Raw genomic sequence first — 17,774 nt, forward strand, 5'->3', positions numbered from 1 at the left:
TTATAGATAATAATTTCTGTTCAACATATATTGTGATATTTTCTATATAAATATCACATTATGATTATTGGCAGCTACATTGGGGCCATATCTTCTTCTTTCATAACTAATATAAACAGGTATTGATCGTAATTTAGGGAAAGATTTATGTCTTGAACTTAAGTTACGAGTTGTTCTCCGTTGCTTTCTTGAATTTGTACACCGCCATACAATGTCATTTTTATGTATTTATGAAATCGATGTGATAAGACGCATGTCTTAAGCAATAATGAGGGGGAAAAAGATTGAAATGATGAACATATATAGAAAATGATGAACAGTGTTGTACATTTTTCCAAACTATATAAGAAGGTTTTGCTTCTTAGTAAATATATAAATGATATCAGGATGTGAGAACTGGATATGATAATCAGCGTATGTTACGTCACAGTAAAATTTGTCCTGTAGGAAAAGAAGTCTGGAGGATAGGACAAGGTAGCAATGTCGGAACATATTTACTGATTTTTTTTTTACAAGTAATATCTGTCTATACCCGGAATGGTTTTAGAAGGAGTCAGAGTCTCTGGAAACATTCTATTTTACCTGGACTAATTCATTGCTTGCACTCTTAAGTTTCCATCCTAACAAAAATCACCAGTCATCGGTATGGTATCGTTCATTTTTGTCTATGACCGTCTTGTTTAACCTATTACAAAAATGTCTAGTAGGAGTAGTACAAAACATCAAATAAAGACAACAGCGGGAATAATGAAAGGAATGGAGATAGGATGTGGTCACTCAAAAGATAACAAAAGGAGAAAATCCCAGAATAATGACTTTGGTAGGAAAATATCTTTATTTGAAATCAGAATATTTTAGCAAACTTTACCATTTTCCAAAATAGGTATTTAGTATTACAAATTATTATTTGTTAAAAATAAGTAAACTAAGTTTTGAAGCACAGAAAAACAGATTAATATACAATTTCTGTAAACGACATGTTCCATATTCCTCGTAAATATGAAATACATAATAGATAAAATTATTTTAAAATAATGTGTTATTGATCCAGCTAAAATAAGAATATAAAAACATAACAAGTTTTTTTTTTTAATTTGCACGATTTTGTAAATAATCATCAAATAAATCATTAAAATGTGTGATTATGTTGCTGTTAACATGTACATTCTAAAACTGAATTGAAATTATATATATATAAAGAGTATTACTTTCGTAAACTATAGTTTTGTAAATCAAAGAATATGGATATGTAGTTTTGCGTTCCGATAAACTAAGTTTACAAACTTGGGTGGAAACGGTCAGTGTTGCAATTTTAAACAAACTCTCAAATTTCTTAACTGATCTGAACTTTTAAACTTTTAATATTTCAGCAAACAAATTCCGAAATATCACATTCACATCGGGATTTCTTGGTTGATACACTGTAAGTTTTATCCATAAAAGTATAAATCTGAAACAGCGAAAACTACACGTGTCACTAACGTCGGAAAACACGGTTTAAAAAAAAAGAAAGAAGTCCACACGAAACGCCCATAGGTAGTCCACGATGATGTTAACGTTCTCACAAGACATTATCGAACTTTCACAACATTTGAATATTATACAGCTTGACAAAAATTCCCAATAAATTTACGTTCCACTGTATAATCCCACTATAAAAACGTGAGTATGGGTGATAGTAGTTGTCAAAGACTACAGAACCAGTAAAATCTGACTGTTGCTGCTTTAACAATTTCATACAGTATGTGTACGGAGTGGGCGGTAAATTTCAGGATAATAACTATAGGTATTGATTCAGCACAATCTGAGCCATGTCTAGTTCAAAATGATTGTTTTTTTTGTTTTTGTTTTTAATTTTACACGAGAGAGGGCTAACTTGTCTGCATGTCATTCCGTTTTACCGAACAGTGATCACTAATTAAATGCTTCAATAAGGAACTTTTCTCAATGAAAAGTGACGATGACAGTGATCAATCTCATAAATCCCATAAAGAATACACAATTATAAGTAGGACAAACACGAACTACTGGACACACTAGAGTAGAGTTAACCAATCTCATCATTAGAGATATAACGAAAAAAAAAATTGCATTGAAACGGCAAAGAAGAACCATTGTTTTCTAACCATCATGGATTAGGATCTGTAATGCAGACAGCCCATCATGCAATTCCTTTGATATTTGGAACAGATCTAGGCCTATATGAAGCCCAAACAAAAGATAAATTCTAATTTGTATGCTTACCGACGATTTTCTTGACGGATTGGCGTCGCCCGTAAACAATTTTAACTTGATTATGACATCACAATTAATTATGACGTAGGCACTAGTTTGCACAGGTTAATGCGTACATATATCAAGTGTGTACGAAGGCGTACATTGCATTAGTCAGTAACCCTCCCTTTATATATTCTAATTATGTATGTGTGTGTGTATATATATATATATATATATATATATAGAGAGAGAGAGAGAGAGAGAGAGAGAGAGAGAGAGAGTTAATAGGCTAAAGGCTTCACTTCGGGGGAAATCGTAATGTAAACTAATTGCCATTCTCTGAAATTGCTTTAATATTGAATTACATTCAAACATCTTTTATGGTATTTGTAAAATAAATCATATAGGCCTATCTTATTAATCTCTTTATCATTTTTCTGTGTAACTTGAATTATTTTTTTTTTTTAAAAAGAAGTTATCTTTATATTTCATCAATATCTACTGCAGGTGCCCGTACGAGTGCTCTCCCGTAATCTAGCTTTCATCGATCCAAACCTGACCAATGAAAACATTGTGACTGATCGCCATATTGCTCTGTTTCACCACACCCTGGATAGTGTATCGGTGAGACGGTGGACTCAAACAGGGTCAGAAGGAGACCCTAAATGCAGCCCATGACCTCCGAATAATAATAAATGGAATTGGAAAATATCGTAGCAAATACGGTGTATATAAAAGCACGAGAGGGTACGTATAAGACCGCCCCATTCCATCTTTCTGTAAACCGTCGATTGCTGATATGATAAGTGAATGTTATTATTTACTTTTTAATGCATCTCTTTTTCATTTTAATGTTGACGTCGAATATCGATGATTTTATTTGGTGGACCAAGTTCATGGTTTTGTAGTTTGTGGAGCATTATGAAAAGTGATGGCCATTTTCCTCTTTAACGATTATAGTAATTTCGCTATACTATAGTTTCGCATCTTTAGTTGATTTGACAGTTTCCACTTTTCCTTTTTATTAAAGGCAATACTCGTCTTTATGAGAATTTGATATAATGTAATAAAACCGTCGTGGCGTCTGTTTACAATCTTCATTCCCCTCCATTAAATAATGTCCATTTCTTTCACACGTTAATCGACCTCCTATAAGAATTTTAAATAATGTAACCCACATTTCCTCTAACCTACTTCGTCTTGCAGCTCATAAGAATGACCCATTGACTTCTTGACCTTGTCTAGGCTTTGAAATGATAAATAAGTTGAATGGATATACAGCTGAAAGTTAGATCTAGACATTTAAAAATACAGCTTAAAGTGGGAAATCACTTTGTGCTTTCTCGTCATGGAATTTATCTTTTTTATAATTAGTTTATACAGTTTTACATGGTTATTTCAAGCTACATTTATCTTTTCTTTTCCTGTCTTGTTAGACAAAATAATTAACCACACTCACTGCATGTGGAGATACACTATTAAACATTCTGTTTTTAACAGGTAACTTGAAATGCAGGTCTTCTCATTATCAAATAATGTGTCATTTCAAAGCAGATATTCTTGCATGAATTTCATATATGTTATTTTCCAAGATGTTCATGATATCGCTTATTCACCGTCTGTTTTATCTGATGAATTATGATTTGATGGTATTCAGTAACATAATGGCATTTGAAGATCCTGTTGATTGAAATGTTGGATTTTCATACACCTGGTTGGCTGTTGGTAATCTCAATAGCATCAGAAAAGGATAATTTTGTCTGATAGAAAATCACTAAGATATTCACAGGTATCTGTTCGGGGGAAAAAAAATGGAAGTCTAAGGCTGCAGTTTTTATGTGTGAGCTATTAATCAAACCTGATTTGAATATCAGTTTTTTACTGTGGATTTTTTTGTTGTTAAATGCAGATATTTCTAATTGCTTAGATGTCAAAACATTATCTAATTTTTAGGATGTTTTGGTTAAATGATCAAGTTCTGTTACTTCTATGTACACATTGGAAATATCAAATTATTTTTCCAGTATTCAGTGTGTATTTATGTAATGTACAGGCAATGCTATCAGTGAACTTCCAGTATCTACATTATACACATTCAGGTTCAAAAGTTTGCATCATTGATGTAAAAAATAATTGGTATATCAATATAAAGCATATACAGTTGTGTTGATATAGCAAATTATTTGGACATAGGTGTAGGATTTTGATGCCTTTCATTTTGCACTCATCACTTAGCTTTGTATCAAAGTAATATGTCCGTCAGTCAGACATGGGCTTTAACAACATTGTTACAGAAACTCCATGAATGATGTGATTTTTCTTATTTGTGGTACTTGTGCTTACTTTGTGTTGTGGCTGATGAAAATGTAGGATTTTGTGTAGGTTGTTCTGCATTGTCAGCACGATTTACCTGTTTTGTTTTATCATATTTGCCTCTCATCTGACTCTGTCCGTACTAGTCCTCTTTGTTGCCTTTTTTTTGTCGCACGAAGGTTAGTTAACTTTAACTGACAGTTAACTTGAGAAGAACATGTATTATATTGTTAACTAGACGCTAACTGTCAGTTAAAGTTAAATGACTTTTGTGCAGCTGCCCCCTGGAAAGCATTTGGAGTAACAGATGGACAAACCCTAATATCCTATGCTTTGGTGAAAGCAGGGAACAAAAAATTCTAGGAGGTATAAATATAGTATGTATTACATGCATTATGTTTAAGTATGTGATGATGATGATGGAAAATTGATTCCTGTAGTGATAATTATGCCAAATGGTATCTTTAGTTCACATGCATTATGCTTGAGCGAGCTGATGTCGGGTATCTGTCTGTAAACTTTACACATTTTCAACTTCTTTTCCAGAACCAATTTCAACTTTTTTTTTTAGCTAGTCATAAAGTATCCTTGGGTAAAGGGGTTTGAGTTTGTTCAAAAAAAGGTCACAACCTTTTAAAGTCTTCTCAAGAACCACTGTACCATAAAAGACAAAACTTGCGTGATAGCTTTCCTTAATGAGTGGAGAATGAAAATTGTTCAAATCATGCCCCCCCCCCATGTTATGGACATGGGGGTTAGAATGGGGCTAAATTGAGGGATCAAATTTTTACATGATACATGAATGTAGGGGAATTTTTTAAAAGAATGAATTCAATCTTCACCTCTGGTCGGCGCGGGTTTGAATCCCGCTCGTGCCGGTAAGTGAGAAAGTTTCCTAGTTTACTTTTGGAAGTTCGGTGGTTTCTTCCCAGGTACATTGTATCTGGGTTCTCTCTTCCACCAATAAAAAACTGGGCGCCACCAGATAACTGAAAAATTGTTGAGTGTGGTGGAAAACAGCAAAACAATTAATTAATTCCCCAGAACAGGACCTCCCATGTTGTGTGGATTCAAGTTCAGTAAAATCACAACCCATGATTCTAAGCTGGGGTCATATTATGGGATCAAATTAGTCATGGGTTTATAGGGGGTGAAGATCTTTTTAAAATATTCTCATGAAGAGCAGTAGGGCTTAGATGACTCAGGTGAACATTGTGGCCCACAGGCCTCTTGTTACATTAGAAAATGATTAATTGAAGCTTAACCTGTTGGATTCGTTTATTGTTGCAATGAATGAAGTGTTATCAAGTTGATTAATTGCCAGCTAATAACAAATCAATGCTTGCAGTCTTGAATAGTGTGCACATTACTTTGCTAATAGATGTTCGGTACAATACAGGAGTGCTATAGAAAATTGTCTCTCTGTACCAGGCACAAGACTGAGATTCATATGACTGTATTTTGTAATAATTAAATTGCACTGCAAATATTAATGGTCCCTGAAATTGATGGAAGTGTATTTCTTGTGTACGGAAAAGATATCAACAATAGGTTTGTAGAAATTAATAGACCCTAACATTAAACTAATTAAAAGTGGAAATTTTCGTAAATCACTCGTCTTTTTATCTTACAGTTTCTCACCAAATATTGTAATTCTTATCCATGAAATTCAATAAAGAATAAAATTGTGCATGATATAATGGTAATTTTATGAACGTTAGTGCTTCAATACAACCGTAATGCAAGGCGTACCTGATGTATACGCATTTCTGTAAAAAAAAAAAAAATGCATTGAATTTTTCGTATGATCTACGGTGATTACATTATGCATTCTAAACTAACCCAGATTATACAACAATAAAAGCCAATTATGAATTGTAGGCTTTCAGCAACACTAACAGATGTGATGAATGAAACTAATTTCGCATTTGTTTTTGAAACTACGCTAATGAGTGTTGATGACATAGTTCACGAACTTCCTGGAAATACACTTTCAATTCATGTTGTGGTGTTATGGTGAACACATCATTACTGTCACTATTTGATACTATATTGGGGTATATGTAGGAGGTTTGTATATTTTATGCACTGCAAGTTCACAATAGGGCACATTCAAGAGTCGGCAATGTGGCCAATTTTTTTAAAAGTGTACTATGACTAAATGTATACCTAATTTAGAATTTTTTTTAAAAATTATATATATGCAACTGTTACATACTGCCCAGTATGCCTCTGGTGGCCTGTGTAGGGCCTGGTCAGTGACACGGTTTCTCCGCCCATTTCAATCCTTTACTCTGTTCTAGAGAAGGCTCCCGCATTTTGCTGTGGTTCATCACTACCCTTCTGCTGTTCATTCCTTCTCTTTATGGGCTTTGAAGGGGGGGGGGGGGGACTGAATGGAATGGAGTAGAGTTAAATCTGTGTTTAATAGTCACAGTTTTGAATATTAGTTTGTAATATTTTGATATCTGAATCAAGTTGACAGCCATATCCTGCTCCAACAATGAGCGTGATGAATTACCAATTTATATTTCATGACTGTGTATTGGGAGTAATATTGTTTTCGTATTCTCATGCTCTGATTTGATAGTTCACCTGAATGAACTGTCATAGTTATGTAGGCTATGTGTGATAGAATTCACGGATATTTTAAATGACCTCTTGAAATGGCCATTTTATGTAAATAAATGCATGTATACTCATAAACATATTGTCACCCAATTTGTTGAAAAACATATACTTAGAAATACTCTTGATACAAGGTGATAAAATATGAATTGGTCGCTCATCATTCTCATTGTTACAGGAAGTTGATCAAGCAGGATACAGCTGTCAACTTGATTCTGATATTAAAATATGTCAAAATTTGCTGCTTGCTGCAGTAACAAATCTTTTAATGTTTTTTTTTTTTTTTAAATTTGTTTGTTTGTGTTGCTGTTCAATAAGAATTAAAAAAAACAAAACCCGATCCTTATAGTATACATGTACAGGTGTGTCCAGCATTTTCTCATGATTAAAAATTTTGCTTTATTCCAAAATGGTGTCCAAAAAGTTCTTCCTGCTAAAATCCTATGCAGATGGTACTATGCATACTCTAGCTTTTGACTGGTGTTCACTGTTCAGCATACACTAGCTTTTGACTGGTGTTCACTGTATACTAGTTATTCCTGACTGATATTTTTCCCTTAAACTGATATTCAACATTTTGACTATTAGATAAGGATTTCACTCCACTCAGTTTTTTACTCCAAGACCTATTTATGTCAGGAGTCCAATGCAGAGCTGTTTTTGTGGACTGGATCTTTTCATATCTTCCATTTAAAGTCAAACCTCTTTATTTCTAACTTGATTGGACTGAGAAAAAACTTTGAGATATCTTAGAATTCGAGGGTAAAATACTTTAAGAATCACTGCAACATGTCCATGGTATTCGAGATATCGGCCATGTTCAAGATACTGAAGTTCAACTGTGCATTATGTCGCAAATGTGCACATGTACAAGTGTTTTTTGTTGGCTCAAACTTCAAGCACTCAAAATTCTTCATCTTTTTAGTTCCATGTTTTTTCTCTGAAAAGCTAATCAGATTTTACTCTTGATGTTTAAAACTTCTGATCTCTCAAAGTGTTTGATCTTTTGAAGTGAAATTTGGGTCCCATTGACTGAGGCATATGATTATTTCCACTTGGACCATACCTATATAATGGTGAATGCCAGTCATGTTAATTAGGTGTTTACCCAGGGTACACAACACTTGTACTTCTTTTTGGGGTAGATAATTGTTTAATCAGTCAGTTTTCACCTTTGCTTTGTTCAGAAGGTAGAACTGTACAATGTAAATGATGATATGCCTGTAAATATATATTTTAGCATAAAAAAAGAATGGATAAATGTATAAGCTTAAAGGAATCTTCATTCATACAAGGTACCTGAAAAATATGATTGATGAAAAATGTGACAAAACAATTCCAGAATGTCTTCCGATTACTATAAAATTGGAACCATAATGATCAGACCTTTGATTTCCAGATTTAATTCAGCCTTTGACCTTGAACTCTTTTAAAGTTTTATCAAGGTCCCTTATGAACTTTTAAGTTATTGAAAATCACCTGCATGTTGTTTTATGTTCCATTCAAGAATATTTTCACCAGTGTGGAGACATCGCTAGCTTTAGGTATAAAGTGCCACAAATTTTGACCTTGGCATGTGCTTTCGAATGTAGCATTTAGGGTTCTGTATCGTGCCAACATCTTTATAAGGGACATCTGTTTGAAGGTCATATCTGAAAGGCCTGTGACTCTCATTTCTAATGCCGGGTGCCTTAATTGTGAAGGAAGAGTTACTTCCCATGTTTTAGGTCTTGGGGTTTGATGTGGTGCCAGAATAAAAAAAAAATCAAATCTGGACCTTTTGTAACGAAGTGATAGGACTGCATGGGTGTGATTCTTGTCTGGTGCACCACATCAAACCTAAGACTGGAACATAGGTAGTGACTCTGTAAAAAGGGCCCGTGAAACAAAATTATTCGTATTATCGTAGTCACAATCGAAGGACAACAGTTTAATAAATTTTAGATTAAATGCTTGACAAAAAAAATTCAATAATAAATATGTATTTAATTCCAAAGGGAAGTCTTTAACTTAATAAATGCTTGGTATTTTTATGGAGAGTTGATTTTGGTCAGTGATTCAGTGGACATTGGATGAGTCTTGTTCGGTGTTTGCTTCTGCTCTAGAATCCACTGGTCAGTATTTGTAGCTGGCTCCAGCAGTGGAAATTAAGCAATTATTTTACTGGAATTGTCTTGACTTGCAGGTCAGTTTTCCAATCAATTGATTTGAAGCTTAAGATAAGGACTTGTTGTGATAAATTGGCCAGAGCTTTTCCATGTCCCAGTCAGTGTTCGTATTGGATTTGATGATCAGATGGTTCAATGTGTTATTGGATTGTAGAGAAGGCAGCATGCTCTGTACATGAACATCCAGTGTTATCAGTACCATTAGAATTCATACACACACACACACACTGCAAGAATGTAGTCCAACATTATTTTAAAGCATTTAAACATGGGTCCTTCTTGTGTTCATTCTAGATATAGTCACTCCGTGTAATTTAACCATGACACATATTTTTCCTTTTTAGGAAAATAGTTAAAATATCAGCAATGCATCTTGCTGTAAATTTGCTGCATTTGATGGTGTAAGTTTTAGAGGGATGCAGTTCATTGTGTTCTTTTTTTGTAGAAATTTCAAATAAAAAAAAAAATTGCTACGGATGTAGTTGTATTGGAAAGACATAAAGTTTTTAGTTTTATTTCATTTGGCCACAAAGCTAACTCAAACATTAGTGGACTGTAAAATGGCAAGCCTTGATAATAGTTCAGAAAATCGTGCAGTTTGTCATCTGTTTGCGTGCCTCTGTGTCAAGTTTGGACCAGGTTTACGTTTGAGATGACAATATTATCTGTTAGTGAGCAAACATTTATGTTTACCCTTTACATAAAGCTTGATGTTTACCTCTTTGTTTTAAGAAGCCCATGAGGTTGGGAGACACAGAGGAGGAGGGCTGAGGTTAGTTGTGAAAAGCTCATTGTGAAATATGATTCACAAGTGAAAACATTCTTCAGCTATTGATGGCATTCTTTAAGTTAAAACAGGAGCTGCCTCTGGAATTGAAAATGGAGGTTAAACTGACACATTCCCAGCTGTGTGTTTCTCTAATTAGAAAATCACTTCTGGGAACTTAATTGCAGTGTGTAAAAACTAGTTTTCTGAAAAGTATTGAAATATCTAATACGAAATCGTTTTTGTCCCTGGTTACTGCTGATAATTTCGAATTTGAGTTGATAGTTTTGATTTCGCACAGGGTTTTTCATACATAGCCCAGTGTGAGAGCCGTTTATCATTTTGTGTGTACATGGTACGTCACTGGGCCTGATGGTTACTGGCAGTGAAAACCTGCCAGCAATGGGGGAAATCATTGTATCGAACCTTTTTAATTAAAATAAACTGCCATAGGCAACTATAACCTTTTGATAAATTTTCCACTCTTTCTTATCTGTTTGCTACACAGCATACATCTTAAGATAAATTCTGAAGAGAGTGGATATATTTCCCCCGTATTCATATGAGGTCTGATATCACTCTGTGTCCAAGTATGTCTGTGTACACAATGTTGTGAAGTGGATCAGTCATTCCTCAAGCTTGCCTACAGTGATAATGTATTACCAATGACCTTTGGTGACCTTGATACCAAACAGGAAAGAGATATCTTCCTGTGCATTGAACTTTTGATTTTGTTTTTTATCACTTGTATCAGAATGATAGCTCATTCATTTCACATGCAACTCACAAATATACAAGTATATAAAGAGATCCTTATCAAACAGGAAATTTGTTACAAGAAGGTATAGAAAGCTAATTCATGCACTGAGCTCATCTAGATGTAGGGAGTATACAATAGAAAGCTAATTCATGCACTGAGCTCATCTAGATATAGGGAGTATACAATGTGTTAGATGGATTCAATTTCTCCTACAATGTAGTGAAAATTTTAATAACCCAATTCTACGGGTTCTTTATCTCTTTTGCAACAGAGAAAATTCAGACTGCTGCATGTGTTCGGATTTACTGTTTATTTTTTGATAGTTGGGGATGACTGATTTTGTTATCCAAACCAAGAGTCTGGCTTCGAGAGTATAGAAATTGAACTTTGCATTCCTTGCAGATTTGTTGTGATTCTTTGATAATGATTTCTCCTTCATCACAACTTGGAGGCCCTTTCTGTTTCATATGATATGTATAGCTGCAAATACCAGATAGTGTGAGCTGAATTCTCATTGGAGTTCACATTCACAGCTTAGTTCTATGTTGCATAAATTTGAAATGACATGATTTTGTTTTAGAAAAAAAATTCTATGCAATTTCTCTGTATATATTTAGTGAAAAATAAAACTTTACTTTCAAAATCTCAGAAACATATTAAACATTGTAGGAAGAATTGAAAAAAAGTGGGGCCTGTGAAAGTAGAATGTAAATATAAGAAATAAATTTCATATTTGAAAATTCGTTAAGGTATGAATGCTTTACGCTGGCATGCTTCTCTTGAAGCTCTAACATGCTTTAATATGAAAAGTTTGCCAGCATGAAGCATTGCAGTTCATACCCTTATGTATTTCAAAAATGAAATTTATATCTGAAATATTCAACAAAGCCACTGAATGTAGTTTAAGCTGAAACAGGATATTGATCTCATGCACTTTATAATCTTTGTAACGTTACTCACACACCCATACATGCAAAGTCACATGACTTGTCCCCTCCAATCTAAATTCTGTGATGATACTAAATTATAAAGCAATGTTTGTCATTTCAAAGAATAAAAAAGGGAGGTAGAGTTGTTTTATTTAAGTCTTTTTTTCTTTCTTTTTTATTACGGTTTAGGCGGGCTTTTCGTTAACATTTGACCTTGCATTACTTTTTAGTCAGTATATTGATTTTCAACCTGTAGGTGAGGCTGTATTGATTCGCCACATTAAGTGAATGATCACGATGATGAGGATAATTCTTCATAATTACTAAATGTCACCACTGGTATGGCCCACAGTAGCTAAGCATAGCTGGAGAGGCCAGGAGGAATCACAGCTGGTCATTAGTGATGCTGCAGCAAGTGTGTTGGCAGTGATAATTGGTCATTTCCATAATGCTGTCACACAAATGGAACATATTAGTTAGGAACATACTAGCGTCAACCAATGATTTTTAGTCTTCTATATCAGGAAGAAATAGAATATTCATTTATTAAATGCTATAGGAGTTCAGTTCAATTAATAGATAATTAATGAATATAGGCCTAGTTATTTCCTGGCGTTACCTTTTATGATGAAGGACATTTTGTTTCAGGACATTGTTGTGAAAGGGGAAAGGGAGAAAAGGGGGAGGGAGGGTGGAGATAAAAATGAGGGAGAGGGGAGGGGGAGGGGGGGAGTGCTCTCCGCCGACCCCACCCCTTACACTATACATGGTGTTTTAGGTATAAATTGGTAAATTTCTGTATATTCTGTCTTGATAAGGACAGTACATGTAATTAAGGATTGAGTGACAACAAACAAGCAGAAGAGAATGATGTGGCTATACCACAAGTCCTTGCATTTAGGGGGCTTCCATCCCAGAACCTAGAGGTGCCCATCAGCATGGCTGTGATTGTCTTATTGGCAGAGTTATGTTGAGAACTAAAAAACTAATAAATTCTCTTGCATAATCAATAGCGATCTATCAGCAGTATTTTTTTTTCTTCTATTTTTTTTAGTTTACATGTATTAGAAGTACGTTATGTTTAGGTCAAAGGAAGATTTTTGTTCACATTTAAAGCATGTGTCATTCTCAATAATTATAAAGCTTACACTAAGATGCATCTCCAATCCTTTTTAAATGTTTGAACTTATTTCAATCCCAAAACACGTGTGATGAAAACTGCAAACACACCTGATGGTAGCTTTTAAGAAGGATTTTCAGTGCTATTTTCATCTGTCTGAATAAATCTGATAATGATTAAATTCTTTCAGATTGATATCATTTCCATGATATATATAATAACTACTGTTTGCTGGTTTAAGTGGGGCTCAGCAGTTGATAATGTGTAGTGATAATTGGCTGGTTGTGGTTCATATCCCAGCATGACAGTCATTTTCCTGGAGGACAGGCAGAGGTAGACTCGTTCAGACGAGTTAAAAAGATTGAGAAAATCAGTCTTGTTCCTCAGTATTAATTTATTTATCTCTCATATTTCATGTTTTTGAGATTTGCAAACTGTACTTGATGCTTTGATTTAGTATATCAGGAATTCTTTTATATGTATAAAAACAAATGTGCGCAATCTTCTCATATGACGTACAACAGAGCAGACATTGGAAGCACGCAGACGTAATCGTCACTCAAGTAATGTTACTCAGATAGGAAGTCTCGCAGCTAAACATGCTGTTTTTCAGATGAAAATAATAACCTATAGACCAGGCCCCTATTTCTATATATATTATATACAAAAAAGGAGTGATTATGTATCCAAACTTAGAGTACTTTACATTAGTACTAGAATATTAGATGGAAATCTAGTCGAAGACAAGGTACAGTGTATTTAAACCTCTTTCAGGAGAGTTAGTGCCCTTCGATTTTGATAATTTTGTGTTATTTAGACCAGTTTCCTCCCCCCCCCCCCCCCCCCCCCCCCCCCCCCCCCCCCCCCCCCCCCCCAACCTGCTGGAGCTATAAAAGTTGATATTTATAATGCCAAAGAATAATTGTGATTAGTTGCGCAGAAAAATTTCATCTTGTGGTGGAAATAATTGTACACATGAATCTATACAGACATGGATTATTAAAGAATTAAAGATGTTGTCAGCCGGACAGTCACACACTGCACAGCTGGCCCTTAATGTCCACTTGTTGAGGCACTGAGTGTATATATAAATGGGGGTTATAACAAGGTGACATTTACCGACTGACCTACTATAAACTAAGTCCAGTAAGACCGCAGCCTTCTCCCTGCACTGGTACCTAGTACGTGGGAGTGCTCCTAAACAGTTAAATGGACATCTGTCCTCTACCTTTCATATAAAGCAGAAAACAGAACAATACATATAAAGAAGTTGCTGTGAGGAAGGTGCATGTATTCCATGTGGAGAAGGTGATAATCAAGATATAGCACGGTTGAAATTTTCATATAAGGCTTTCATATCTCTTAGATGTAGAACATTAGGGCCCGGATAGATTTGTCTATGTAGAACATTAGGGCCCAGATAGATTTGTCTATGTAGAACATTAGGGCCCGGATAGATTTGTCTATGTAGAACATTAGGGCCCGGATAGATTTGTCTATGTAGAACATTAGGGCCCGGATAGATTTGTCTATGTAGAACATTAGGGCCCGGATAGATTTGTCTATGTAGAACATTAGGGCCCGGATAGATTTGTCTGTGTAGAACATTAGGGCCCGAATAGATTTGTCTGTCTATCTACCCATGACTTTTATCTGTTTGTCAGCATGGTTAACCTTGATATATACAAGATATAAAGTGCCTTTTTTATTTGGTCGGGTTGAAAGGCAAGGCCAATACTTCATGTCAGGTGAAGGTAAGGTTACATCAAGGTGTCAGTAAGGATACATCAAGGTCATGGATACATCAAGGTCCACCTTACTACAATAGGAGCAACAAGGTCATGCTCATAACATTTATTATACCCCCCGCAAACGAAGTTTGGGGGGGATATACTGGAATCACTTTGTCTGTCCGTTTGTCCGTAGACGCAATTTGTCAGAAGTTTATTTCTAATACCGCTGGACATATTTCATTCAAACTTTATGCACATCTTCTATATATTGTGTAGTTGTGCATCTCCTATTTTCATTGAAATATTTTAACAGTTATAGAAGTTACGCACATTTTCTTTTCATTTTGGGGGTTGCACACTTTGTCCAGAGTTTAATTCTAATACCGTTGAACAGATTTGATTCAAACTTTATTCTCATCTTATATATATATAATGTAGTTGTGCATCTTCTATTTTCATTGAAATATTTTAACAGTTTTGGAAGTTACGGACATTTTCTGATTCACATTGATTGCCCTGTAGATAATGTGAAAATATCCAATGTGCTTGCATTAAATATTTCAGAAATCATCATCTTATATGCCCCGCGGGGGGTATTAGTCCCATTAGGACAGTTCTAGTTTTCATTGCTTTAAAACATTTGATATCAAGAATTTGATTCGGGACAATCATGGTTGAGGAATTAGTCTAGAGTATATAAACGAAACAGTGTTTTAGATTACCAAGGCCTGCTTATGTTTGGCAAGCATAGAAATTGAAGGGTGATAAATTTTATACAGATTACCTGAGCAGAAATAATATGTATATGTGTTTGTAGGTGATGGTCTTTTGTGGGAGGAGTTGGGGTGGGAGGAGGGCCTTTTGTGGGAGGGGTTGGGGTGGGGAGGAGGGTTTTGGAGTTCTGGTACATTTGTGAAAATACACACTTATTAGGTCACCTGAGTCACTCAGGTGACCTATTGCTATTGGTCTGCGTCTGTCGCCGTGTGTCGTCCTTTAACAACTTCTTCCCAGAAACTACTGTGCCAATCATGACCAAATTTGGTATGTAGCATCTGTAGGTGAAGGAGACTGAATATTGTAAATTTCATGACCACCACACCTTAAGGGGCCTTAGGTAAATCCTGTAAAATTTATGTATTTCTGTAAAAATCTTCTTTAATCCTGGGCATCTAGCAGAAGAAGTGAGTATATAGTAAGGATGAGCAAGGAAGCTTCTACCAAATTTGTAAATTTCATGACCCCTGGGGTAGGGGTTCTTGTGCAAGGGCATGGTCATGTATTGTTACATGTATATAGTGAAAATGAATTATTTCTTTAAAAATCTTAACTTCTTTTTGATAACTACCATTCGAATTCTTTTCAAATTTGGTATGAAGCATCTTTGGAACAAGGGAGACATAAATTGTAAATTTCAGGACTCCTGCACCCCTGGAGCCTTAAGGAAGGGGCAAAAACTGCCCAAAATTGACAGATTTTCAAAAGTTTTCTCTAGAACAGCACATGTTTAAGAAAAACTAAATGCATGATGATGTAGAACATGAAGGCCTCTACCAACATTGTAAATTTCATGATTCTTGGGGTAGGAGTTTTGACCCCAGGGTGGGGCCAAACTTAGTATATAATATTTATGTGTAAAACATTTAATTAACATCTTTAGTGCTATTAATACTAAATTGAAACTAAATGGATATTTGAAAGGAGTAGGTAGTCCTTTACCAAGATTGTAAATTGCATGATCGTAGGGGTAAGGGTTTGGTTTCAGGGTGGTGTCAAAATTATAATGATTTGAAGGACTTCTTTAAGTTTGCTGATACTGTTTAAAATCTAAATGCATACTTAGTAATAGCAGGAAAGAATGTACAAAAAATGTCGAATTTCACAAGATGGGTCCAGATTAGTCATATCTTTTAATGTTAATACACATATTATGTAAAACCTTTCATCAGTGTATGCACTTTTGAGGGCAGTGAAGTTTTAAGAACACGTCTTGTTTTATACTGTTGCTGAACATTAGAATTTAGCTTAGATATTCAGAACAGGAAATTTTTTCTAGATTTCATAACCCTTGGGAGTAGTGATACTTTTCACTAGTACTCAGGTGACCGATAAGGCCTGTGGGCCTCTTGTTTCATTTGTTGGCCAATAATTGGTATACATTCCCATCACACCAAATGTCATCTTTCTCAACCAAATTGAATTGTAGTAAATAACCAAAACTGCTTGAATTGTCGTAAATACTTCAATGTAATGCAGTGGTAAAAGACACATTTGAAATGGGGGGAAATGGAAACTTTCATGCTCAATTGTTCATTTTCTCTTGACTCTATTGGAAATTGGCAGATTTCGTGGGTAAAAGCAAGCAAACCAGCATCGACTGAAGATTGATAGGGCGGTAAAATAGAGGGAACGTTAAAGGCCGTGATCAATGAATGAAATTTATGCATTATATACCAAGAATTTTATTTCCCTTCATCACTTGTCTCCCATCTCTGTGAAGAATATTAGTTGTCTGTGTCAGATCCATCATTGTTTGAATGCTTTATTATACTTGTTGAAGTTTGAAATATTAAAGGCTTATTCTAATCTACGGAAGGGTAAAAAGTGAACCCATGCATGCTGAGGCAATGCTGGCTGAAATTGAAAAGATGAACAGATAATTCAAGCTTATAAGTCATTCAATGTGGCTACCTTCTCCAGATGCCATTGATTTTTTAAATCGTAAAGTGCTCTTTCTATTTTTTTTAAAAGTCTTTTCTTGTGGTTATCCCAGCTCTGTTATCTCATCAGAACTTCTATTCATCAGTTGCGTAAGAGGAACTACTCTCCTCCAAAACCTCAGAACAAAAACACTAGTATATTAGGTATATTTGGCAGAATTTCCTCTCTAATATCTTTATGTATATCATCTAGGATAGTGTGAAGTTATTTTGCCATCCGTTATCTCAACATTGTATTCTTGTAATGCCCCATATTGAAGATCAGAGGGCATACTGTTTTTGTCCTGTCTGTCCAAAAACTTTAACCTTCCTCATAACTTTTGAAGGGTGGGTGATAGGACAGTCATGTTTCATGTGCATTTCTTGTGAGAACACTGGCAATTTGGTACCAAAGGTTTCACTCTTGTGACCTTGACCGTG

General features: G+C 35.0%; 1 protein-coding gene across 1 annotated transcript in view; it reads left to right on the top strand.

Moving 5' to 3' along the window:
• Positions 1-2,516: 2,516 nt before the first annotated feature.
• The window catches only part of LOC125660388 (G protein-coupled receptor kinase 5-like), a 45,923-nt gene continuing 30,665 nt past the window's right edge, over positions 2,517-17,774 (top strand). Inside the window, exon 1 of the mRNA XM_048892198.2 lies at positions 2,517-2,964. Within this exon, the coding sequence (XP_048748155.1) occupies positions 2,913-2,964 (52 nt within the window). The 5' untranslated portion in view covers positions 2,517-2,912. The remainder of the gene's footprint in view (positions 2,965-17,774) is intronic.

Source organism: Ostrea edulis, chromosome 9, assembly GCF_947568905.1.
Source record: "Ostrea edulis chromosome 9, xbOstEdul1.1, whole genome shotgun sequence".
NCBI lineage: Eukaryota > Metazoa > Mollusca > Bivalvia > Ostreida > Ostreidae > Ostrea > Ostrea edulis.